This window comes from Ascidiella aspersa, chromosome 4, assembly GCF_963924565.1.
Source record: "Ascidiella aspersa chromosome 4, kaAscAspe10.2, whole genome shotgun sequence".
NCBI lineage: Eukaryota > Metazoa > Chordata > Ascidiacea > Phlebobranchia > Ascidiidae > Ascidiella > Ascidiella aspersa.
This window is the reverse complement of record NC_139450.1, coordinates 32,563,251-32,591,049: the sequence shown is the minus strand read 5'-3', so window position 1 is coordinate 32,591,049 and position 27,799 is coordinate 32,563,251. Positions and strand designations below refer to the sequence as shown.

The window sequence follows — 27,799 nt, the reverse complement described above, 5'->3', positions numbered from 1 at the left end:
GAAAAAACAAGAAAATGAATGTTACAAAGCAACATAATCATTTGCGACCAAAACCGTGGTACCTGAATTCTTAGTTTAAATAGATTAAGGAGGAAGTGGAATGGTCTGGTGATAAGGGACATGGCATGGTAATAACGGGGGGGCATGGTAATACTTTTTATTTTTTTTGCAAAAAGGATTTTACCAGAACGCCGTTCAGGAACGTTTTGGCTTACTTCAACACCGCTCGACTTTTAGTTTAATGAACGGGTTTGTTCGGTTGGTAACAAAAGCATTTTTTTATTCTTATAAGTTTTATCATGTTTATTATTACCCCACAGATCCTTACTTTAAAACAAATTATGACGTATTATTTCCCTAAGAATTGTATGAGCGTAAAACAACATGAACTTTATCAGCTGAAAGAATATAATTTATGGCGTATTATTTCCGACGCATAGACTATATGGATTTTTAGGCGCAGAACAACTTGACTTTGCTATCTGAAAAGCTTAGGTTTCCAAAAAAGGTTTGTTTTGAAAATTTTATTAGCTTTCAAGGGCGAAATATATTCCAACTTTAAGATGAACATTTAAGCAAAATAAAGGCAAAAATCAGTTCTTAAACAGCTTCTCTACTTTGGTGTTACGTCATAATTGCGTATTGTTCTTAATACGGCCAAACCCTTGAAAAGTTCGACCGCAAGTATGATCTTATAGAAAGAAGGAAGCTTAAGCGAATTGAACGGTTATTGATGTTATGATTAGGCCAATCCGGCACAATGTGAAAAAGGTCATTCAATTCAAATGGACAAAATGCTTTGTATGACGCGATTCCTTAATAATGACAACACTAGTTCGAAATAAGTTTAGTATTATTGCCCTGATATTCAGTGAAATACCAGAAAATTGGAAAAAGTTGGTAGAAAAAAAAGAGTGCTTGAAAAGTTCCATAGCTCATTTAACAGTAATAAAATCAAAAATAGGTACCTCAACATTCTATTCATTTTGTATGATACTAAAAATATTCCATGTTTAGTATGTATGCTATGACTCTCAGTAAAAGCCCAAAAACATATAAAATTTTAGAAAATAATCCTGAAAATTCAGATAATCCAACAATATCTCCATAGACAAGATGTTGGTTTATTACCTATTAACAATAGCAGTAAAAAAAATCATAGGAAAGCAATAGAACTAACTGACAAAAACCTCAAGCATAAGCTACTAAGGTTAAATTGCTATAATTTATTCCGGACTTCATATAACGTTCAAATAAACTTTACCTCACGAATATATCAAACAAAACGAGATAACAAAGCTATTCACCAACTGATTAAGGCAGCCTTATAAAACAGTAGATTGACAACCCGGAAATTGGAATGCATACTACGAAGCGTTACCACTAACTAAGCAAATTTAACGTTAACGTTGCGCCAAACCTAACCAAAATGTAAATTACATGAAAATCAATATATTCACTTTGTTTTAGCCACATTCTTTCGCTAAAAAAGTATAGTAATAAATTTGCGCCGTAACTGATTTATGTGTTACTTTTTACAAGTTCATTTTAACAGGTGATCCTTGAAAAAGGCTAACAATAATAATCAAATCGTGTTTTTTTAAATTACATACAAGAAATTTGCTCCAAAAAACGTGGATAAATTTTATAAAGGCTTAACATGGTACATCTGTATTTGCCATATACTTCCGCAACCCAGTAATTCAACACAACAAGGAACTAATATTCACAATGTTCTTAATTAAATTAAATGATTCAATATACTAAAAAAGCTGATATTGTTATATTGGCGAATTTGTTAAATATCGATATACTAAAGTCCATACAGGACAGGTAAATATAGTTTAAAACTTCCTAACAAAAGACAACAAGGCTTAAAAGTATTATGGTGCTAAATGGATTTGAATAAATTTGAGTAAACGCATTACATTACACAAATTGCTAACTAGATTTGATAACCTGTAAATTTAAGGTCAAATTTTAAACTTAAAAAAGTATCTTAGTAGTTGTAGCACAAGCAATTAATCCTCCAATTTAACAATAAAACGCTCTAAAATACACAAACTGCTAAGCTTGATTTTACTATGTAAATTCGAGTAAGAATATGAGTTTTTATTACGTATTCCTAAGCTCTAGCTACACTTGTAATGTGACCTAAAAATTATATCGTTGTAGTTGTAGCATATACAATCAGTTATTTTATTTAACAGTAGGAACTCCTTACACTACACATCCGCTTGATTTACTATCTGTTAATTGGCATTCGCATATAAGTTTTATTACCCTTTTTATTACCATAAGCTCTAATTATAATTGTGACTTAAAATAGTATCTTAGTAGTTGTAGCAAAAGCAATTAGCACTTTAATTCGATTCTAATAAGTTCCTCCCAGTTCCAATACACAAAACCACTCCTTCACAACTGTTCAGCCTTTGCTCGACTGAGTAAAATGAACAGGAAACAGGCCACAAGTTTCTGTGACGTCACAGAGAGCAGATTGTTCGTTGACTAGTGGGTGATAGCATCTTACTCAGCTAGTCGACCTACAGTTGCCTACTGCTGAGTGGGACCCGGGTAACTGTTAGCTGTGCTGAGCACAACGCAAAAATCATACGTGGAGTTGGAAGTCATAAACTTGTAAATCGTTTAGTGAAGTATAAAAACAAAATTAGTGCTGCGCCTTGAAAATGTAATCTAGATTCTAGATAGCCGGTTTTCAAAACAAGATTATCTTTGAGCTTAATGTTTTTTTTTTCCATGGATACTTTTTTGACCATTTTGTTTAAATCGATTGGAAAATTCTGTCACCTAATCCAGTGGTTCTCAACCTTTTTTAGCATACGGGCCGTTAAAATTTCAAAACAAGTTTTGCGGACCGGTGGACCTTCAAAAATCAAAATAAACCCAAAATTTAATAACGCAACAGTATGCAACTAAAACACTTCTTAGCTTTCACATACAACTGGTCTTAAAGTTTAACACCTAAACGAGTTGTAGCCTACTTTTAAACAGTTGGCCAAAACACTTGCAGCATTGTGACGTACAATTAAGTCGAAAATAGATCATTAACTCTATGTTACGTGTCAATGCTGCAAATCACGGAACTGGCGAAGTTCTAAATTTGATAAATAAGCCTTCAACATCTTGAATTTGCAACTGAGAATTAAAATTGTTGTATATTTGGCGGACCGGCGGTTGAGAACCACGGACTTAATCTGTTACCATCAAATTTCACCTATATATGCTTAGTTTACTTGCTTAATAAAAGCTTTACTAATCCACTAATAAAATTAAAATTCAATCTAACAGAAATCATTTGACTTTATTATTAAAAATTGAACTTTTCGGGAGTTTAAATTGACCTTTAAAATAAAAACAGAAAACTTACAGGCCTAGTTGCTTTGATAAACGGCAATTAACCTTTTTTTTCCACGATACACATTATATATTTTGTAGAGCATTAGTTATTATGTCAGTTCTTGATTACAACAGTTTTTATCTGAATTTTCTGCGGGTACTAGCCACACATTGCTGTACAATGTTGCAGTCATACCTATTACTCACTGAGAGGCAGCATATGAAACACCCCCAAGGACTGCATGCAAATTAATAAACATACGTTTTTTGCACACAAACTAGCTGCAAGACAAAAATGGGAACCAAGTTGTAAGGACAAAAATATGGGCTTCAATAACACAAATTTAATGGCTACATATCAATGCTTTACTTCTTAAGCCAGCTTGGCTCTAACTAAAGGGTTTTTAATCACTGACTCCGTTTTAGAATTTTTTTTTTCTTAATATACCTTAAGTTTCAAGGCTGAACTTAATTAATAAGTGTGAAAAACTACTTCTATGTTTAAAAATACTGTAGCTAACTTTGAATGCATTATAATAGTCGAATTGAAGCAGTAATCAACGCAATCTTCAAGAACTTTTGCCTTACGTTTAAAAACTTCGCGCACCACCTGAAACCATTTTACACCCATTAGGATTCTATGGACCCCTAATACGGAACCACTGACCAGAAAGGAGAAATAGGACCGTCATTACTTAAAGTTATTTATATTTCTAGGTTACTTTTTTGCACAAAAAAAGAATCAGTAAAATCATATTGCTAAACTCACGAAGTGAAACACAGCTTTGGATACTTAAATATCGTGATATTGGACCAATCTGTACAGAACAAATAACCTCCAACTTTAGACAACGCAGTTTCGAAACCTCTAATGAAAATGATTATGCTGAGGAGAAAAGCACTGTAAGCAGGAAATGGGTATGACTAAAAATCAATGGATTTTCGTTTTGTGTAGGCTATACTGAAAGTCACTAACGTTGCACATTCCACAAAGTTTGTGCTATAACCTATCCCAGCTTGTATTGCTAACCAGGAAGTGTTTCATGAGTTAGATCAGGGGTTATTAAACTTTGTTTACCGCGGACCCCAAAAAATTTGTTTTGCTTTGCGTGGACCACAGAAGAAATTTTAAAAAATTACGTCATAATATGACGTCACAATACAAATAGACTTTAGAAATCTGCTGATTTCGGTCCAAAAATGCAAAAGTGTAATCAAGTCTACATTCAGGGCAAAAACCAATTAATTTTTTTAAACTTACCGGTATTTAAAAAATTGATTACTTCTTAAATATACACTACTATTTCCATTAGGCCTTCATGGACCCCCTAAAACTAGTTCACGGACCCCCAAGGGGTCCATGTACTCCAGTTTAAGAAGCCCTGAGTTAGATGATGTCAATGAGATAAAGCTCTTTAAGTATGAAAAGTTGTAATCACTGCTAGTCAACCTTTTTTACCCTACGGTCCACATTCTTAGTACGGTAGTTAATTTCATGGCTAACAATACGGTGTAGCGGTATAACTATTACCAAAAGTTAAAATGCACGGTCCCAATGCAAAAAATAGATCTGTTACTCTAACGTGCATCTGCTTGCAGAAATTGGCAAAAAAGATTCAAACCAATTACATCTAATTGTGTTGGGTATAGCTTCAGTTTCTACAATCAAAGTTAGAATAAAACGATGCTAAAATGAATCAAGAAATATTATTCGAAACGTTCAAAAAATGCTACCTTATCTTATCCATAGGGATTTAATATTCACTAGACGTACTAACTACAACCTCCAGCCATTATCTTAAGATTTATTCGAAGCGTTCACAAAATGCTACCTAATTTGGTATGGGATTTGATATTCATACCACTTCCAACTTTAACCTTCAATCATTATCTTAAAGTTTATTTGAAACATGCACAAAATGCTGCCTACTTCTGTATAGGCTTTAATAGTCACTCTGCGTCTGACTTTAACCTTTAAACAATATCTTAAGGTTTATTTGAAACATGCACAAAATGCTGCCAACTTTTGTACGGGCGTTGAATATGCTCCAAAATCAAAATACTTTAAACCACCTAAAGTAACTTTGCTGCTAACCGTTTGAGAAACGTTTGTTTAAATTAAGGGCGATGTACAACTGAAAACCACGAGAACTTAAAGCGGCTATATCTCTGTAATGCCATTCAAGGAATTGCGATTCAGGAATTTAACAACATCGCCGAACCTGTCGTAAAAATGCTTTTAATGCCTTCGGTAAACATTGAAAGACAAATAGTATCAAAGTTCTTAAATCTCGCCAGACGGAATTGCAGGAATAAAAAACAAACCGACTGTACAAAAAATCTTTTCAGACCAATTATTGCTATTGCTTCACGTTTATAAGAAATTAAAAGACTGTTGTTTAATGTATTTTGCCTAAAAGCAAATCTATCTGGATGAACATATCTTAGTTCAAAATGAACTGTTGTATTGATAAACACATCTACTGATTATTATCGATGCAGTTTGGCAAAGAAACTATAGACAAAAATCTTTATTAATAGCCGTATCTGTCGTGGTTTGAAACGTTGAAATCAAGTGTCGCAAACACAGCTAGCAACAAACTACACTTTCTGGAACAGTGGTTCTCAACCTTTTTTCTTTGGTGGCCCATTTTCGTCGCATAAAAATTCTGTGGCCCAATACATTTTTTGGACAAACTATAGCGAAGCAATTAACAATAAATTAACGTTTTATTTACATTCCTAATCAATTCCTCTCCAAGCAATTATTCCTATAAAATTAGGAATAGTGACAGAAATGAAACTAAATTCTTCAATAAATCTAGATTTTTTAAATTGGCGTGTGGCCTAAAAAGTTTCCATGGCCCACCAGTGGGCCATGTGGTCCACTGGTGAAAACCGCTGTTCTACAATCTAGAAGAGTTTTACCGCATGTTTGCGATACGATTAGTTGACATTTTCAAAGAACTTAAAACAGGATAAATTCTCCCACAAGCTGACTATAGCACAGGGGTTCTTAAACTGGGGCCATGGACCCCTTGGGGTTCGTGAACTAGTTTTAGGGGGTCCATGAAGGCTAGTGTATACTTAAGAAGTTATTAATTTTTCAAAGAAAACACTTTAATTAAAAATTAAACGGTTTTGCACTGAATGTATAGTTAGATTTGTATTGTGACGTCATATTATTTGGAGCATTTCTTGCCTACCGGGGTCCATGCAAAGCCAAAAAAAATGTTAGGGGTCCGCGGTAAAAACAGTTTAAGAACCCCTGCTATAGCAGAACATATTCGCCTCGTGTTTTCAAAACACATGTTGCACTTGCACTATTTCTAAAATTGACAGAGACTGAAAAAATATCGTACGGGGACTTTTGGCTTACACTAGTCGACCAGCCTGCATTACAATTGTAACCTTCACAGACGTTTTATCATGTTACAGCAGCTTTTCTCCCTCTTTTCGCGGCGACCTAAATACTAAGTGTTAGCATCACTACTAAACTTTGGCGACCCAATTTTCTTAACCGAATTTTTGTAAGCCAACAAAACACAGACATTAGCTGGGCCAAGTCTTCGCAATTTTTTCAAGTATTGAAGGAAATCTTGCTTAGAACCAATCTCAACAAACTTAACCATGTGAACTACAGCAGTCCGCCACCCAACCAAATCAAATGGCTCACTAAATTTGATTCGCTACCAATGGATAGAAAAACAGTAGGCTAATGTAAATTAATAAAATATTTATGCTCGACAGCGAATCCGTCACCAAGTTAGATTATACAACAATTTTTTTAAAACAATCTAAAAAAACAACTAACATCTAGATCAGGGGTTCTTAACCTTTTTTCCCTTATTAACCTTTTCTGTCCAGATCAAAGTCCCATTACCCACAATCTAATTTTAACCATTTTGCTATATTGTACCAAGTACTAAAAATATAAAACAGCGTTATTCAACAAATTATAGCTCGCTCGTCTCAACACTAACTCTAAACGCACACTTATAGCTACCGTATACTACTCCAAACAACTCCACTAAGAATACCTTCAAAAATAAACACTAACAGCAAACTGATTATAAAAAAATAGCTGGGCTAGCCGTAAGAGGATACAAGAAAAATCATACTATGACGTCACATAAAAATAAAATACGTAATACCGGCCACAAAAATGATCACTATGACGAAACAATTGTAAAAACGATAAAATATCCTTGTGCTTGTTTGGTTGTTTTAAACTCAAAACATCAAAAAAGTGTAAGTAATACAGCAACTTATTACTTACAGCTGTGACATTGTTTGTTACAACCGTAATTCTAGATATTCAGGTTCAGCTGATTACACACCTGCTATCCTGAAATTACCCACATGTCGGGTAATTACCTATAGGTTAAGAACCGCTGATCTAGATTGTATAATCCTACATGTAAAACCATACGAAAACATCTAGATTTAGATTGAAATAATCTAGAATGGCAACCATAATCCCTGCATTGTGTTGTCACTTTCTCTGTTACAGACGTACTATGACGTAACAGGTTGCTTTCAAAGCAGCAAAACGATAACAGAAAGATTTATGAGCGAAATTCAAGTGAAACTGGTTTCTACACCAAACATTGCTTCTGAGAGCGATGTTTGCACCAGCACAAGTAAATACAGGCTTATTTGCGAAAGTCAAACAAATTATTGTGATATACTGCCTGTTTTATGTTGTGGTTAGGTTGATTTAAGCGAGGCAAAAACAATGTTTGACAAATTTTATTCGGAATAAAACTGACGTTCGACATTTACACAACAAATCAGTGGTACAGGGACGTTCCTAAACGGCGTTTGGGCAAAAAAATATTTGGTTAGGTACTATTTTTACCATGAAAATGTCCTAACTTAGGTTAATTTTTTGACGTCTTGTTATAAGGTGATGTCTGAAAATTTTCCTGTTTTGGTAAGCAAATTATTCTAATTTGATCACTGCAGCAAATACATTGTAATTCATGCGTCTTGTTGTCTTTGTAGTGTGAAACAAAACGTTTGTTGTTAACTAACACTATACATTTCAATCAAACAATGATCCATCCCTAATAATGGGGTTGGTTTATTTTGCCTCATGTATATTTCCGGGGAGAAGCTATTTTGAAGCACACGCAAGTGTAACTTAGATGTACAAGTTTTACCAATGATACTATAGAACTACTATAGCAGGGGTTCTTAAACTTTTTTTACCGCGGACCCCTAAGTTTTTTTTTTGCTTTGCATGGACCCCGGTAGACAAGAAATGCTCCAAAATGACGTCATAAATTGACGTCACAATACAAATAGACTTCATGACTCTGTTATTTCGGTCCGAAAAATGTGAAAGTTAAATGGAGTCTAACTATACATTCAGTGCAAAACCGTTTAATTTTGAATTAAAGTGTTTTCTTTTAAAATTAATTACTTTTTAAGTATACACTAGTTCTTTAATTGGGCCTTCATGGACCCCCTAATATCATTTCACGGACCCCCAAGGGGTCCATGGACCCCAGTTTAAGAACCCCTGTACTATAGTAACATTAGTTTTACATGGCTTTATAATTAAGCGACTTTGTTTAAAAAGGCATATTTCGCACATTCAAAGTAAATAAAGCATTACCCATAAAGCGTAATGCAACGTTTTCAAAGTAAACTCGTTGAGTAATAAATTACTAGCCCAAGGCCACTATAACATATCATACGCTCAGAACAGTGCTTTTCAACCCGTGGGATGGCACGCACTTGCGTGGACGAAAAAAATCGTAATGCGGATGACAAACGTAGTGCGGATGAAAATTATGCATTAATATTTTTCATTATGTGTAATGCAGTAATCCAATAAGCTAATGCGCCCACTTATGCGTTACAGGTACAGTAATATACATTTAAGTTATCTATTTTATATCAGTCAACGCTGAGGCACACGGTTTTAATACACAAACCCTTGTATTGGTATTTCACAAATAAAACTAAAGGTTGCAAACTTACTGCGCTTGTTTCGTGCGGATGAAAATTTTCCGAAATAAAAAAGTGCGGATGGAAATTTTAAAGGTTGAAAAGAACTGGTTTAGAATATTTATTGTTAATCAGATGATCGTTTGTTTTTAACTGAAATATAGGGTAGTGAATCTTAAAATGTCGAACTGCTTTACCTATAGCCAATATTACCCTATTTTCGCAAACTTCCATCCAAATTTCGCATTTTTAAAACTTAAATTAATATTCATTGTAGAACTGTAGATTTAAGTTAAACGATAGATCTAAAATGCTACACAGTCAGAATAGTATTGTTTAGTTTAGCATTTTTTTTAAAGAAATGGCATCGGTTTTTGTAAGTTACTTAAATGTACAACTCATTTAAAAAACAGGCAGCGTTATTTAACATAAAAATAATAACTAAAAGGTCATGCTAACAAATTTAATACGCCAGATGAATGTTAGTGGGTTGTATCAAAGACAAATGTTTGACATGCGACTAGCGCCACCTTGCGTATATTAACAAAATAATAAAACTGTGAGAATCCAGCGAAGTGGTTTATTGGGTTTGTACAAAAATAAAACTCTTGAAAAAAAAAGTAAAGCGTGCGAATGAATGAATAAAGCACACACACGAAGCTAGCAAACACTTGCACAACTTATTAATTCCCCCCAAATATTAAAATGCTACATTTAAAAAAAAAACAAGAAAAATATATGTCCGGATATAAATGGGTAACGAACTACTTTGCCTTAAACTAAACTAGAAATGTGTTTCTTTACTTTCGTCGTAAAAGTATAATTTTTAGCTGCGATAGGTTATGTTTGTATTTAATAAATTACAAGCAGACTTAAAGGTAAAAAAATATATTAAAAAAAAAGTTGTGAAATAAAAAAAACTGTGTTTCTTTACTTGTTCATATGATAAAAGAAGCTTTCTTTAAATGTGAAAGTTTACGCTTGTATTCATTTTAAATCAAATAAGTACATTTTTTTAAAGAAAACACCGCTATCTTTTATCTACTGTTCGCATTACCTAATTGAGTGTTTTTCAAAAAAAAAAGCAAACAAAAAAATACCAAATTGTAAAAAAATGACGCTTCAATCTTACAAACGCATGCCGGTGTGCAGAGCAAAGTAACGAAATAAAAAGTACAAGTGAAACGAAAAGAAAGAAACTTTTCGCACACAGTAGCAACAGTAACATCAGTTTTTCGGGCGTTTTTTGTACCTTTTTTACATTTTCTTGTCGCTTCTAACAGAAAAAAAACTTTCAGTTTGAAATGTCGGTTTCATCTTCCATGTGATGATCCTATAGAAATCGTTAAAATTATTAAAATATTAAATAAAATGGGTTTAAAGGTAAAAAAGTCGAGAAACAATTCTACAGAAAACCTTAACGCCACTTTAAAAAAAACATAACTTCAGCAGGACATAAAATAAACTCTACAACTTTTGTAAAAGCATCAGGCCTTGCAAAAACTTTTTACCACGCAAATATGTTTTTTAAAGATTTAAATACTGACATATTCCGCATTTAACGCATCCCTTAAAATCCATCTTAAGGCTGCTAATCTGTATTTGTTTCAACACTCAATGCTTAAGGCACATATACTAAATTGTTAACGCACTTTGTTTTACTGGAACGGTGAAACAATGCCACATATTCCACAAGGACTCTGGCATATCCTCAAAAAACCTCTATAATGCTGTTGAACTTACCAGGATAGCCTTCTTGAACTCTACGATTTGGAACAAGACGTGTTCGAGAATATGCTTCGCATCACGTTCGTCCTTGGGTAGCTTAGGGGAAACCCCCAGGATATCCCCGCACTCGCGAACGTAATACTCGAGGTCGTCGTCGTTGCCTGGCAACAAGAATAACAACAATATCTAAAGCGGGATGATCTATAATACTACTGTGTTTAAGTCCAACGACAATATTAGCAGTATAACATTTAAAACGAAACTAGACCTAAATTTGTCTGGTTAACACTCACATTTGTCGGATTAAGACCTAAGTCCTAAACTCCAATGGAACCTGAACACACATATGTGTAAATAGATAGAAATCGCTCTTCTGGTGTAAACAAAGTATAAACAGACGTTTCGAAGAGCGATTTCTATCTATTGATATGTTGCCTGGTGGAGCTAACTCTACACATATGTGTGTTTACAACTGAAATCTAGCCCTTCTGAAGCTGCTTTTTGACCAACGACTACGGCCTACATTATCGACAGATTCGGTGAAGAGTCTGCAATGGCTTTCGGTATACTAAGTCCTAAACTCATTAGAATAAACCAAAATATGTGGCATAAGGACCTAAAGCCGTCGGAATAGACCTATATTTGTCGAAATATTGTCGCAACAAGACCTGTATTATCAGAATACGGCGTAAACGTGTCGGAAAAAAACCTATACACCTCGTCGAGTAAGTGCTAAATCATAAGGAGGTTATGGACGTTTGGACGCCACCGTTTTCATCGACATTTGGGCACCGTGGCATTGGTCACAAAACTGTTTACCTTGGTTTACGTTAGAGTGGGTAATTGGGTAAAAGAAAGAAAAAAACACGACGTCCGGGTTAAACCAGCAAGCTTGCCTATAATCAGAATAAAAAGTACTGAAAAACAAACCCCCCTAATGACATACAGTAGCTAGTAAAGATTTACAGAAGGTGAGTAAGTTCGTTTCCATGCAACATAAGATCCTTACATTTGTTGGTGATTTGCGCGAGTCTGACTTTTTCCGACGAAAAGCAATCGTCAAGGTCAAAGAGGTCAAGCGGGGGCCCGGGAAGGTCACGGAACTCAGGGGGAAACACCTAAACAAAAAGGATTTTGCATTAAATCGGTGGCGAAGTGTTGTCAACAACTAAAAACTGTTTAGTTGATTTTAACTAAAAGATTTCAATTCAGAATTAAGGTCAATTGATTTTTGCGCAAGGCGTCAGTAAGCCATAATCTCACACAAGAATATTTCAACAGCTGAAACATATATAATATATACACAATCTGTATTCTCTGATTAAGCCTTTCTTGAGTCGTACTGGCCAACGATAACGACACACATTATATAATACACAACATGCTTTCGGGGAGGCTTGCCACACCGGGAGGTCGTGAGTTCGAACCTCACCGCAGGCTAGTTGTTTTTCTAGCCTTGTCTTGCTTGCACTAAAGTCTGATTAGAACAACTGATTTCGGTAAGCCCCTCCGTAGGCATCTTGTGTGAACATTATGTCAAGCATTTTATGAAAATTATGAAATATATAGCATTTTATGAAATTATAAAAAATAATTTTGTTAGCCACCGTTCTAAAAACAACTTAGGCTTAAAACACAAAAAATATATAGGGCGAAAGCTGCATGATTTAACTGAGCCATGGAAATGAGTATTGTGTATATACTGTAATAAAGCCCTGCTGAAGTAGTACTAACCAATGTTTAAGGCATATTTATAGTAATATACCAGTAACTTCGAACGGTTATTAACGAAATTAGTTGGGCTAACCAAGATTGTAATACATCCCCATTTTATACCCATGTTAATTACAAGGCTCAGTTGCTAGATCTGTGCTGTTGATCCCGATATGAATTTGTATGTAATAACAGTATGCAGCAAGCAACTGTGCTGTGGTTGTTTCTCGACTCGCTCCCCTCTAAGCCTGTGTAGCTCAGTTGGTAGAGCGACGGTCACGGTATGACCTAGGTCGTAAGTTCGAACTTATATTGGTGGTAGGCTTCTACGAAGGTACCTGTATAGTGTAATTGTGACTGAACCTCAAACATGCTTATATAAAAAACGTATGGCTGTTTTCTGTTTATCTTAATTAGACCAATTTGCACGGTAAACACAGCAGTTATTGTTTAAAAGACACTCCAAGTGTGATAAGGTAAAGTACTAGCACTCACAGCAGGTTGTAGCGGTGGTAGAGGTGTGTCGAAGTTTGGTGGGATCAACGTAAGGGGTTCATGCTTGATGTTCAGTTGCTCAAATGATCTGCAGAATGAAACACAACATTTTATATGTTTAGAGCCTAATGACTCGAGGCTGATGTTGAAAAAGAATACATAATTTTCGTAAAGTTCACATAATACTACTTATTTCTAAATGTGCTTTGCTACTTATTCTACTTTGTGTGTTGTACGTGAAAAATCACATAACCTTAGTATTGGTTAACGATACCTCCACTTAGGTAACAATGGTGATGTTTGTAGACGATATACAATTCGTAATTTTCTATCGAGTGTGGCAAATATCTCTTGTCGTATTTTTGTTTTTTCTCTTAGGGAAATCGGTTTAGGGTTTAAATCAGTGGCTTTTAACCTATTTTGAAAGAGTACCACCTGATGAATTTTCACTGTCACTATACGTACTCATAATTTGGCAAACATTTAAAAAAAAAAAAAAAAATTACCAATTTGGCAAACATTTAAAAAACTCGTACCCAGAGATAATATCTTACTTTAAAATCTTTGGAACAATGTTGTTTTCCATTTTGAAGAGTTCTTTGTCAAACAACTGAGTGAAATCGTTTGGAATATCCTCACCTTCTTGCAGACAACTCTTCAACCTGAATATTAAAATGTCATATTTATTGAAACAACTATCTCTGATGAAAAACACGTTTCATTAGGTCTCTGGTAAGGTGTAAAAAAATTACTAAAATGTTCAATGTTTTGGTGCCACTTTTAAAATTTAAGTTTGGGCAATTATCTGCTTCTAAAAACCTGAGATAAGAATATGAAAAACATTTTATAAACTTTTTCGTTATTTATCATGTTACCCAGCACTCTCTACATATATAATATTATAAGAGAAAATCATTGGTTATACATACAAAACTTTTTATATATATAATTTGAACCACGTTTAAGCCAACCAAAAATTTAGGCAGATACTTTCATATTTTTAGTTGAGTTAATTTCCATCTAAACTGGAATTGTTTTATATACAGTATTACACACGGATCCGTAATGTAGCCTAACAATAAATGTTAAAGCCAAAAAGGTCGAGTAAATTGACATCATCTTGAAAGACGTTTCTATACGCAATTATATTACACTGGTCAACACAAAATTTCCGGTTTTGACTTTGAAAACTGATTTAGAGTAACTTGGGGGCTCTGATTTGAAATCTGTAATTATTTTTTGTCTAACACGTCAGGATTTTAAGATAACTCACAACCTCTCAAAAAAGAAAAATTCAACGTTTTGGTCAAAAAATGTAAACACATTCTAGATCAGGGATTCTTAAACTTTGGGGTCCGTGAACTAGTTTTAGGGGGTCCATGAAGGCCTAATTAAAGAACTAGTGTATACTTAAGAAGTTATTATTTTTCAAAGAAAACACTTTAATTAAAAATTAAACGGTTTTACACTGAATGTATAGTTAGACTCCATTTAACTTTCACATTTTTCGGACCGAAATAAACAGAGTTATGAAATCTATTTGTATTGTGACGTCATTTTTGATCATTTTTGGCCTACCGGGGTCCATGCAAAGCAAAAAAAAAATTTAGGGGTCCGCGGTAAAAAAAGTTTAAGAACCCCTGTTCTAGATCCTACTAGACAATTACCTATAGTTGATGACATATCTGTAAATTAATGAGTAAATCGATCTATTCACAAACATTTATCATCTACTAATTTGACTGAAATATATTCGAACCTAACTTATAAAAGGTGAAACTCAATTCTTATCATTCGAAGTTTTCAATGATGATTCAAGTGCGTATTGCAACTTTTTTACCGAGATAATATCCATTTACTCTTGGCTTCAAAATTCACTATTATGGTATTTGTTTTATAGTAAATTTAAAGTTAGGTGTATATGTAGGTACTAAACACCCCTTTACCTGTCAGCTAGCCTCTCTGTATGTGGAAGCATGTGGTAATCTGATATTTCTGGATCCTCCGCGTCAATTGTGTTCAACTCGATGTCATCGCTCGTCAACCATTTCATTATAACATCCTAAAAATATATAAGTAATGCTACATGGGAATACTTATTTATCAAAAAACGTTCTTATAAGTTAAACAAGTAGACTATAAGCTCAAGTAATTTGATTTAAACGAATTGTATGAAATGATTATAATGATTAGGAATGCTCTGGTTGCATCATTGGTCGACAGATTTGGAGTCTACGATAGCTTTCAGTGTACTATTGATATGTAAGCCGTAATCGATGGTCAAAAAAGCAGCTTCAGAAGGGCTAGACTCCAGTTGTTAACACAAATATGTGTGTGCATATGTTTCATTGAATATGATTAGGAATGTCCCATAATATGGCATTGGAGCCGCTACCCGATGTCAAAGGATAAGGATCGTCCAACTCTATTGGTACTCATCTGATTCTAGGGTTATGTGTTGGTGCCATTTGGATATCTCATAATTATGGGAATTTTAGCTATGATTTGCAATCAAACCAGCAATTTCTACTCAAATCTTAACTTATCAAACAACAGTAGGTTAACATCTGGAGGTAACTGAACTTTTAACGCTACAAAAATTTTGCCTGAGAATCTTGAAAAAAAAAACTTTGAGCATTTCAATTTTATTATTTTGCCTAATCATAGTAATGATGTCATTTTGGAATCAGACCAGATTGTAATGCTTTTCATCCAAAATATCCGTTATCGGTATCGCAATTCAAGTATGAAACTTCCTACATAAAAAAAATAAAATCTAATACAAAACTACACAATGCATTTTTTTACCAATTTTTAAACAATTAAATAACTTGGTTGAAGTTCATGAATGTTTTTATCTAGATTCTACTGAACATATAGTTTTTAAATAAATGAAACCTACCATGACTTTAGAATTTTCCTCCTTGTCTATATACTGATCGTGGAACATGTGCGCAGAACCTATCACTGCAAGTTTGCCGTTTGAATGCTGTAAAGTATTAAGCAATGTCAAAAACTACACACCATATTTCAGTTGCAATCCAATATAATCAAACAAAACAAAAAACTTAAAAAACTTTCCACGTTAGAAAGAAGCAAAACTACACTGGAAAAAAAAACTTAAGCGCCACGAAGACCAATTTTGTTTAGTGAACTTTTAGTAAGAAAAGAAAACATAATAAATTAGTATTAATCATCAGTTAAATTTATTTAGTATGAAACACGTCTTAGTAACGCTTAATCACAATATTGTAAAATTCGAAAAAATCTTTCTCAAAACCCATGTCAACAAATCTAACCAAATGAAACTACTGTAGTCGGCGAGCCAGTCAAAACAGGATAATTTGGGTTTGTTTACTCAAGTTGAGAAATGCAACACTGCACTAAGATAAACACACACACATATTAAAAAAGAAAACCGAAACACAAAAGGTATTCTTAGAAAAAAAATTACAGAGCTTCATTCACCTTTGACCTGTACATTGCGATAACAGGTCTGTTGACGGGAATGCAAGCTGAACCTGTTGATAGAACTGCAGTGGATGGTTTGGCCACGTTCAGTGTTGCGCCGTATGGGTAAACAAACTGCAAGGCTCTGAAATACGAGTGCGAAATTAATAAAGCAATGAAGTATAACTTGTAGTTTTAATTCTATAAAGTGGCATATTAAACTGTAACTCGGTTTGTTTCAAGTAGTAAGAAACGGAGAACCAGGTATGTTTAGACAGATATGCATAATGTTGCACTTTGATAATTTACCAGTGATTGCCAAATATTTTTGTTGTTTTTTTTAAGAAAATTAACAGGTTTTGAAAAAATCTAAATTTGTTTAATTTTATGTAAATTGAAAGTAATTTAAAGAAGAAAACAGTATATATGCTATAGTCATGACCATAACAATTAATTAAAAAAATGTTTTTTGAAGTTTCTGAAACTTATAACCTCAGAAAAATATAGGGTTTTTCAAAAGACATGTTCAAAACACAAAATCGATTTCAAAGACTTTTAAAGATTTAAACAACAAGCCTGATTTTACTACACCTGGATACAAGCTTTAGTAAGTAGCTTATATATAAATACAAAATGTATACTTGTTGCTTGTCAACGATTTGTTCATAAGTTCATTTGTTGGACATTCACACCATATTAAACTGTGTTCAGACTTTGTGTAATAAAATCACAAAAAAACAGTTACACTGTAGAAACAATATTCTTTAAACATACTGTGACATGGCGTTGGCTCCATCTTTCTCATCATCATCCAAACCAGGAACGTACTTGCCGGCAGCTTTGCTTATTGCACGATTCAACACACCATTGCTAACCAGTGCCTCCTTAGGGTGGAAGTACTTGTAGTACACACTTCGCACAACAGCGTCTGAAGTGCAAAAAACATTAGGACAATGATTACAAACATTTCTATTTTGCCATTACAAAGTAAATTAATATTTAGGCCATATTAGACTGAAAATGTTGTAGGCAGCAAACAATTAGGGGAAAAAACAATTAAATATATTTAATGATTGATTTAGAATACCATAAATGTAAGTAAACTAAAAAAAAAATTTTTTTTTTACTTTATGCAAATTTTTTTACTTATTCCTAAAAAGTTTACAAAATGATATGTATATATGTGTTATAAAAAAGGCATACATATATATGTATAAAACAAGTTTCGCTGTAATCAAAACATTGGGGCAATATACAGCATCTTTTACATACCATTGTTGAACATGACTCCATATTCCTCGAGCAGGAAGTTTATGTTTGTGTTAAAACTTCCCTCTCCGCCCTCACCGAGCATAACAAGCAAACTGCCACCAGACTCAATGTACCTCTTCAGGTTCTCAAACTGCAACACACAAGGGTTAAATAAGAATATAATAGGAAGGATTTTTAAAACATGTGCTGCAAGTCCGCGCCACATTTGTATGGCTCAGGAGATTTTTTAGTGTGCTGCAAAACTTTTCCTAATTTAAAAATTAAAAAAAATATTCAAAAAACATGCAAGCTAGATTGCGAAACCTGAATGCACGCTATCTTTTGTAAAACTGATAGCATCATTTGCCTATTGCAGAGCCGTGTATAAAAATAAAGTTTGCTTATTATAAACATCTGAGCTTTTTTATATTGAATCACAAACAGGTTTTAACAGGTTAACATATTTCCAATTAATGAGTCAATAAAAGTATAGTACAAAAATTGAATAAATATATTACCTGTAGCATCAAACAGTTTTATAGTTTTATGTTTAGAATTAGTATTAAGACAAATTAATTTGGACTTTATTTTAACTAAACAGTAAACAACTAAGGCATACAAAACAGTCATCGGTCATAATACATAATATTTTAATTAAGTTATGGTAAAGTTGATAATAATATTCATGGTAATAATATATGCATATTAAGTCTCACACAAATGGTAAGTAGAAATTTCATGAAAACATATCAGTACAGAATCCTACAAAGTGGTTATCTCCTTAATTCTTACTTCAAACGTTGTAAACTTTTCTCTTGGGGCTGGTATGACAAAAACCCGAGCCTGGCTCAAATGATCAGGTGTTATGTCTTCCTTGTGTCTATAATTGTGAAATACAAAAACATTTCAAACATTAAAATTTTACCCCTTTAAAGTTCTTTAAGATTTTTAGTGTTTATGCTTAGGCCAATTACTTTAAAATAAACTTTTGATGTTTATTAACTGAATAGCTTTGATTTATTTTTTACCATTATGCTAATTACAGAAGAAATTTTTCTTTTAAATGTTGTTAAATAAAACCACAGGCTTGCCACACAGTTTTATGAAACAAAATCAAAGACAATCAAAGGCTTTTTAAAGAAAAGTTATAGATTTTTAAAGATGCAAAATTAGATTAAATGGCATGTTCAACACAATAAAAATTAGCTAAAAAATACTGGTCTTGTATAATACTTTACTTCCAAGCTGCTGCATATACAATAAATTCAGAAACTTTTGGAAAAGAATAGGGTTTTTCAAAAACTTTTTAATCCGCAAATCAATTTAATGACTTTTAAGGATCCAAGACTTAGAAACAAATCGTTACCAGGTAAAAATTTTTTAAACACCATCCCTACAAAGACATACTGTGAAACTTTCCAAGTGTTCCTCAACTTTCTCAGCCAGGACTTGTATCCGTTGTTGAGGGTGAACAACTCTCGCTTGGTTTGGTCAAACAAAATCAAGTTTCTTGATTCTTGGTCCTCCATTCCCTTAATTAAGAACAAAATTGAAGCATTGGAAACTAAAGAAGTAAAGATAATTTTAATCATACTCAAACCAAATCTTATTTAAAGCTTGGTATGTGTTTCCACAACAGAGTCTTGCCCTCCAACAGAACACATAATGCCAACGCTAAAAGTTTCAAAATTGAATAATAGCATTCATTCGAATTAAGATAAACTGATGATGCCATTTCTTTATATGGCGAAATGCATATTTACATTAAAAGTTGAAGACCTTACTGAATGATTTTTGTTCGAGGCGGTGCGCTTCTCAACAAATCTTATTCATTCACGAATTGAGTAAATAACTTATTTTTAGGTTTTATTCTATGCAAGTTACTTTGTGCAAGCACATATATTTAAGTGATTATGACCAATTGTCAAGTGCACCTAAGCACCCTGATTTTCCAATGTGTAACAAGCGGAGCACTTTCGAGCTTTGGTGCTTCCCATCACAACTTTTTTGGCCATACTTTCAAGGCGAGCAAACTGTAAAACTAATGTCAAATATACAGCAATTTTTTTTAATGCCCCACGGTATTTCCTTTCTTTAAATGTAGGCGAGGTACACTACACTTTTAAACCTTTGGTGCAGCCAATCATATCATTTTTGCATATTTACCAGCCAAATCTTTCAGAGATCTGACATAGTTTCGAAACTGAATATCTATGAATATTAGTATTAAAAAGGATGGAAATTATTTTCAAATGATTCTTTTTGAAAGCTTGTTGGAAAGGCAAAGTTGTTAAGGTAAATGTGTAAAATTGTAATTTGATAGACCTGAGGCATTTCAATATAATTAATAGGTTGCTAACTTACTTTAAAGTCCTTTTAAAGAATAACTGGCCTAAAAAAATTGGGTGAGTCAAGCATTACTACATTTATTATTGAATAATATTGCTTAACCTTCCCAAACACTAAAGTTGTGGTAGGTTCCTAGACCAGTGCCCTGATTACTTACATTATTTGGGTTAGGGTTGCAAGTTAGCATTTCGGTGGGTCAAGTATTATTATTATGTTTATTCGGTGCTCTTCCACTATTGTACGTAAAAATTAATAAAAAATTTTTTTTCTTCAAATGCCGCATACCACAACGCATATTGTTTGGGTTAGGGTTTGGTTGAGGGTGGGTCAAGTTATTATTAATAATAAACAAAATATTACTTGACCCACCCTCACCCAAACGCTAACCCGCACCCTAACCCAAACAATATGCGTTGTGGTATGCGGTATTATAATTTTTTTTGCATAACTTTTCACGTACAATAGTGAAAGAGCGCCGTTTTCTTTCTTGCCATTTCAATTTTAGCAACTCGTTTTGTTGTAAAAAAGCAGTAGTATTCTACACCAGCAAAAAAAGTGGTAGATGCTTATATCTCTAATAACTTACCATTTCTGGTCCAGGCGGCATACTATATAAGAAGACTCGATCTTACAAAGAACATAAATTCAGCCTTTTCAGAAAGTTTGATGTTAGTTTATTAAACGAAAGAGTGCTGTCTTGAAATACAAGTAGGAGTACCAGGTGTTTACTGTCTAATTGTGTTAATAAACTATGCAGTTAAAGTGACACATATGTTAAAAAATTTCGTACACATTGACTTAAAAAGCACTTTAATTCATGTAAAAATTAAAACAAAATGATTTTTTGAAGCTTTGCTCAACATAAAAACAAATCATTAATCCTAAACACTACAGTATATAATACAATGTTAAAAGTTAAACAAAACTAAGATGTGTTCTATCACATAATTAAAAACTATGGCTTTTTATTTCATTATTTCAAAGCACTGTACAAAAGTATTAAAGCGTTATTACTTATATTAGTTAAAAACAGTTTATTTCATTTTCTGATAGTTTTGCCGACAAGTATTTTTTCGCAATTTAGTTTGTTATTAACTCTAGCTGTTAAGTGCAACTTTGTCATAAAAATCCACAACATAAAAAAATATTTTTTTAACATTTAATTCAAAGGTTCTCAACCGGGTAAAAACTCGTGGGATTTTTTACAACTTGCAAAAAATGCTGAGTTTGGCTTTGATATTTTTCTCGTCTTCATCATCGGAATTCCAAGTGTACAAATTAAAGAATTTCTTGTCGATAACTTTAAATATTTTGGACGAAACAAAACTAGTAAGCAGCTTCTCAAATTCAGTTTCATAATCGTCTGACGTTTTTGTTTGTCTACAGAACGTCACGAAATATCCACCTTTTCGCAACGTCTTTAGAATATCCTGAAAATACGAAACATTTCCAGAAAAGGAAATACAAAATTCTTATAAAATCGTTTTGATGTGAAAGCACGTAAATCAATTAACGTATTAAGATAATATTTATAATAAAGTGGCTATAAAACTGACAACTACACAGTTGACATTAAACATTTTCAGAGATGGCACAAAAAAGAAAGAGTCATTTTTTATTACAGGTGGATAGAATTAAAATTTACTAATTTTGAACAGTTTTACCTCCATTTAGATTAGTTTATTTTGTTTAAAAACTAACTTAGCTATAGGCTACATAGCTGGTGAAATATTAATTATTATCTTTGTTGGTTTCCGATTTATGCCTGTTCCAACACTGACAAAACTTTTTCCATAGCCTAACGTGGTGTTTTTTAAATAGCTCTATTTACATTTTATATTAAGAGCAAAAAATAAAATAAGAACACCAGCTAAAAATAATAATATAACAGACTATATAACAAGTTAAAAAAGTGGCAATAATTTTATAATTTTTCCAATTCTTGTTGGGTTTGGTCAACAAGATTATCCCATATATAACATTTTTTTTTACCGGGAGGCATTCGATGGGGGCACAGTTAGGGGCAAAGCAGCCTCCATCAACCAGCACGTCCAAACTTTCACCGGCCAGTGGAAAAATCGAATCCGGTGAAACGCAATGGTGAATTACTTCACTGAAACACACATAAAGCGGATAAATTGAAGTAGAACTAAGAAAAATGTTTAACAAACACAGACTGCACGATAATTGTTATATTTTGTAAATTATATGCAGTTTGGAGCACCCTCTTTAATATAAACTCTCGGTTGTGAACGCGCTACTACAACAAGCTTCAAAAGTAGGCAAACGAAATTAAACATTGTGAAAAGGCCATGGAAATTTAAAAAACCCTGATGTTTTTTAAATGACCTTAGCCTTTGGGATAAAATGACCTAAACTTGAGTAGAACTTATGAATCTTAAATAAATTACTCAACTTGAGTTTATAGTAGGCCTTTCAAGCTAATGACCTGAACTTTTATTGGAAAGGTAACGTGTCTTGTTTGTCAAACAGGAGTACGTGGGAACTGGTAAAAGTAGATATATAGCGAATTTCCAAAGTTTCAATCACGTTTCGAGAAAACTACTTGTTTTGTGTTGAAACAGTTAAACTACAGAACACTTTACAGGAAAATTATTTTCATTAGGCTAACATAAACAAAAAATATAAAGATGACCAACTTGTAGATGCCTTTCTTTGATCGCGCAATTTGCAACATCTTTTCAGAATAATCGACAGCCGTGATGTGACCTTTGAACCCGTGACGTCGCAGTTCCTCGCCAATCATTCCCGAACCTTCGATAAAGATCACTTGTGAATGTGGTGGATTAAAGCTTTTTTTTGAAACTGCTATGCAATTCTGCTGTGGCAAAAATATAATTTTTTTATATATCTATTTTTTTAAAAACACTGTAAATGTCTGGAATTTAATATCAAACATTGCTACGAGTTTTGTCAGAGGCTTATTTGCCATAATTTTCTTTTTTGCACTTTTTGAACGTGATTTTTGCACTTTTTGAACGTGACGTAATAAAGAAGAAAGGCGATTTTGTCAAAACGGGCTACGACATACTAAAAACATAATTAGACTCATTTTTCGCAGTTAAGTATTTAAAATAGGCAAAAAATACAGGTTTTGGAGGGGAGCATGGCCTCCTGATTCTTCCCAGCAAAATGCTAGCTCAATTATCACCTGCACCGAGGTCTAAGATGGACCAGGACTCCCTACCACTTCTGTTTCCATCAACAAGTGTAAGAGCTTGAGCCACTTCAAAGGGAGCTCTGTAGTTTAGTTGCTTGCAGTTCGCTTCGTAATCAGGCGCCCATTCGTCGTAATACTTGTTCAAATCTTGACATGAAATTTTATAAAACAAGTCGAAAATATTTATAATAACAGTAGGGGTGTGCAATAATATCGGAGCCGGTGCCCGATGCTAAGCGGTACTAGTATAAGTGCCTATACGATAAATTAACATAGAAATTCTAGATTTTGGATCCAACGCACCGATTTAATATTTAAAAGGGCCTTTGAATGTTTTAATTTCATCTGATATCTGGTTTAGGAAAAAAATATTAAATATTGGACATCCTAAATAACAGATAGCAAGCCGTAGGGCATTTGGATCACAAAAACGTAAACAACATTTAATTCTTTGCTTAAATAGGTTGTGTCAATATCTTTTATGTGATTGGTCAATATTTTTAGGCATTTTTAACAAAAGGGTAGCCTACGGTACACGGTAATTTTAAGTTATATAAATAGGTAAGCCAAACGTAATTTGTGCCACACTGTATGTGATTAAATGCGATTTTTTATCGTTAAAAACAGAAACATTGAATATGATGGCTTGGAAAAACATAATTTGTTGATAACCTACTTTACGCCGCATTTTAAACTTAGCAATCATTTGGCAACCTTCTTTACGTCCTAACCTGCTTTATGCTCCAAATACTTGACCTGCATTGCTTGGTAGGCTTCATTCGACGACATTCCTAATATTCACGTGCTATCGGCGCCTTAAGCATAAACTATAAACGAAATAATTACCAGATTACATCAATAGGTTTCAGAACCAACAAAAAAGTGAAAATTGCCAGCTACACGTCGTTTACAGTCAGTGTTCCACTCCACTACAATATGAAGTCACTCGTTGCTCGCAAGTATTGTCTTTGTTTTGTCTGGCAAGAGCAGATTTTTTTCAGTCGAAGCTGTGTTTTATAAATACCGCGGTATTTTCTTAAAAAACTTTTATACCGCCTAATATAGCACTGAAAACACACAAATCAAAATTTCAAAAAACTTCTGAAAACGCAATGCTAATTTGAATAACGTGTAAAATGTTCTACTCGATTTCACTTATTCTATCAGAAAAATTCAATGTTTAACTTTAAACTGCGCTTTTTGCTTAGGTACCGTAAAAGCCACTCCAAGCAGATGCCGCAACGCTAAAAAACTGAAGTTGAATTGCAACATTGGCAGGTTTTCTAATTCACGCGATAATAAAGACACACTGACCATAACTATACAGGTCTAGTGGTGCGTAAAACCGACACTTTAAGGTTAGATCAGGGTTTGTCAAACTGAGGGTAGCTCAACGAGTTCAATGGGTCGCGAGTAAGCCGTACAAACGTTTATGCAAAAAGCTACATTTATGACATTGTTTTTTCTGCTTGGCAAATGGCAAACGTAATGCAAAACAAACCCTTAAAATGCGCATTACTTCAATGAAAAAAAGAGAGAAATGTTTTGTTTTAAACCAGGGGTTCTTAAACTGGGGTCCATGGACCCCTTGGGGGTCCGTGAACTAGTTTAAGGGGGTCCATGAAGGCCAAATTAAAATATTAGTGTAAATATATTTAGGAAGTAATCATTTTTTTAAAGAAAACAGTTTGATTAAAAATAAAACGGTTTTTGCACTGAATGTAGGCCTATTTAGTCTCCATTTCACTTTCACTTTTTTTAACCGAAATCAGCAGATTTATGAAGTTTATTTGTACTGTGCCGTCAATTTATGACGTCATATTAGAATTTTTTGCCTTCTGTGGTCCACACGAAGTAAAAACAAATATTTTAGGGGTCCGCGCTGAAAAAAGTTTAAGAACCCCTGTTTTAAACTGATAAACCTAGGGGGTCGGGGAAAGTTTTGACATAATAAAAGGGTTCGCAGACTGAAAAATATGGCAGCCCTGCTGTTTCAGTAGGCAATAAAATACATATACACATATGTTTTTAATAACAACTCTGATCTAGCCCCTCAGAAGCTGCTTTTTGAGTCACGATTAATTTTAGTGTAGGCAGTCGGCCATCCATAACCCTGTTTAAAGTCGCACTTAAACGCAATGCATTAATATAGGTAGTGCTGTGTTTTTTTTGATAATCTAGGACAGTGATTCTCCTTTTTAAATTTGCAGCACCCTTTATAAAATTTAAAAAGTTAGCAAATTCCTTTTTTTCGTAAAATAGTTAACTATAATGTCACATGAATGTGAAGCAAGCGGGTTAATTATGAGTTCTCATTAATGTCTTTGCCTCGACCAATCACTTAACTTTTACATAGGCGAGATTGTAGAAAGTTGTTCTTTCAGCTAATGTCTTATTCTGATATAAATTCACTCGGTTTTCGTTGGCTTAAAGCCAGCAAGCAAAGCAGCCAGCTACAACCGTTTTGTTTATTGACTAGACATGACTGGTGTATAATCACAGCTTATATAAGTGAGAATCTGCACTAACAACAAAGGGCGATACGGAAAAGCGGAAATGATTCAGAACCCGGAGCCTTTCTGACAGCCGGGAACTGTTTCAGCAACGTTTTCACTACTTTTATCTATAACGGAAATATGTGTTATGTTGCTATTCGTCATGTGTGAAAAGGCCACACTATTGTTTCGCAAGCGACTGTAGGACAGGATATTTTCGATAAAGGTGTGCACGATTTTACAATTCATCAATCATTAACATTTTTTGATAAATACACAACTCAATAAACGTCTGAAATGCTCAATAAAACATCTTTAATAACCCAAGACGCTACAAATGAAACTAACTTGAAACGTCAGATATTAACTGCACACAAGTTAGAAATATATTATTCGCTGTATTCCACTCCAATCGTTCAGAAAAAAATATGTCAACAGGCTTACAAAGAGCAAATAGGCAACTGGCATCCAAAATAAATTTTAATATCTTCCGGCACTGTGGCGACTTTTTAGTTATGTTTACGTGAGCTTTGGTATTATCTTATATTCGTTTAATAAGTAACAAACCTAAAGTCGCTAGTGAGTCCTATTCGGGAAATGATAAACCTTTTTTCTGTCCAAGAGAATCAAACACCACAAATTTACTAATTCAAAATATATCGTGTTATATGTTATAAATGAACGCTATTAATTATCACCAACGAGAGGTGTTAATATTCGGCATTTTACAAATCGACTTACAATATTATTGTTAAATCATTACATGTTACTTCAATAACCACGAATTAAAACTGAAATATTAGAACCGAATCGTTCTCAAATATAGTACAAAAACCAACACAATTTAGCAAAGTCATAACGCTCATAATTCCATTTCTGGCCGAGTTAGTAATTTAGAAACGCAAAAGTCCAGCAGTCACTTAACAACCTGCAGACGAGAAGAGGCAAGGAGGAAATTACTAAATAAACACACACTCGCCCGAGTGACCATTACTTCGGGCAGCGAATTTCGCTCGCACGCTACAGCCTAAATATAACATGGCATTATGCATGCGTTCATTATAAAAATAACACGTACACGAAAAATCGAAAAGAACAGATTATAACTACATTAATTTCGAAATACAAAAACACTAAATAAACCAAATTTTATAAAAAAGGTAAATAAAAAAAAATTGAACCCAAGTCATTTGACTCAATGACTAAAGTTCAAGTTTAAGTCCTGTGACCAAAAGGAAGTAGGCTATTTAAAAAACAAACATTTAGAAAGTGTTGCTTTTCAAGCAAATTTTAGTCCAAGGATATTGAAAAACAAGATAAAATCATTAAAAATAATCAAGTAACGCGATTGAAACATTAACAGAAACAATAGAAATATTTAGAAAATTTGTAAAAAAATCACAGAATTATCCCCCAAAAGAGTTATTTGTTCGACTAAAACAAGATAAAGTCCCCCTCTCCGCCCAAAAGTAATAATTAGAAATAAACACTTAGAGTTCGCTGTTGTCCAGGCTGACCACCCCCCCCCAAAAAAAAGAAATCAAAGACTAACCAAAAAAATAAGTATTTAGAAACTGCTGTAGTCCAAGATCACCCCTCCGCCCCCCAAAAAAAATATATATTTAGGAACTGTTGTTGTCCAAGCTAACTCCTGTCCCAATATTATTCAACAAGAAATTGAATCTCCACAAAAAAATTCAAACAACAACCCCCCCAAAAAGAAATATTTAGAAATTGCTGTTTTCAAGGCTGAATCAGGCCCGAGAATGTTCAACAAAAACAAGATAAAACCACCCCCCGCCCGCCCCCCCCCCAAAAAAAA

General features: G+C 33.6%; 2 protein-coding genes across 2 annotated transcripts; both read right to left on the bottom strand.

The window, feature by feature from the left end:
* Nucleotides 1-9,917: 9,917 nt before the first annotated feature.
* LOC146157553 (intraflagellar transport protein 52 homolog) lies at nucleotides 9,918-21,022 on the bottom strand. Its single transcript, XM_083387195.1, has 13 exons — nucleotides 20,888-21,022; nucleotides 19,360-19,484; nucleotides 18,745-18,832; nucleotides 17,974-18,103; nucleotides 17,476-17,629; nucleotides 16,720-16,846; nucleotides 16,154-16,240; nucleotides 15,198-15,313; nucleotides 13,806-13,913; nucleotides 13,252-13,339; nucleotides 12,053-12,161; nucleotides 11,059-11,204; nucleotides 9,918-10,648 (listed from the first exon to the last, which is right to left on the bottom strand). The coding sequence occupies exons 1-13, from the start codon at nucleotides 20,906-20,908 to the stop codon at nucleotides 10,610-10,612; spliced, it is 1,338 nt and encodes a 445-aa protein (XP_083243321.1). The 5' UTR covers nucleotides 20,909-21,022; the 3' UTR covers nucleotides 9,918-10,609.
* Nucleotides 21,023-22,758: 1,736 nt separating this feature from the next.
* LOC146157552 (methyltransferase-like protein 27) lies at nucleotides 22,759-24,316 on the bottom strand. The gene is made up of 4 exons (XM_083388250.1): nucleotides 24,214-24,316; nucleotides 23,474-23,629; nucleotides 22,962-23,076; nucleotides 22,759-22,807 (listed from the first exon to the last, which is right to left on the bottom strand). Exons 1-4 carry the CDS (start codon nucleotides 24,269-24,271, stop codon nucleotides 22,759-22,761), a joined length of 378 nt encoding a protein of 125 aa, XP_083244376.1. The 5' UTR covers nucleotides 24,272-24,316.
* Between the last annotated feature and the right edge of the window lie 3,483 nt (nucleotides 24,317-27,799).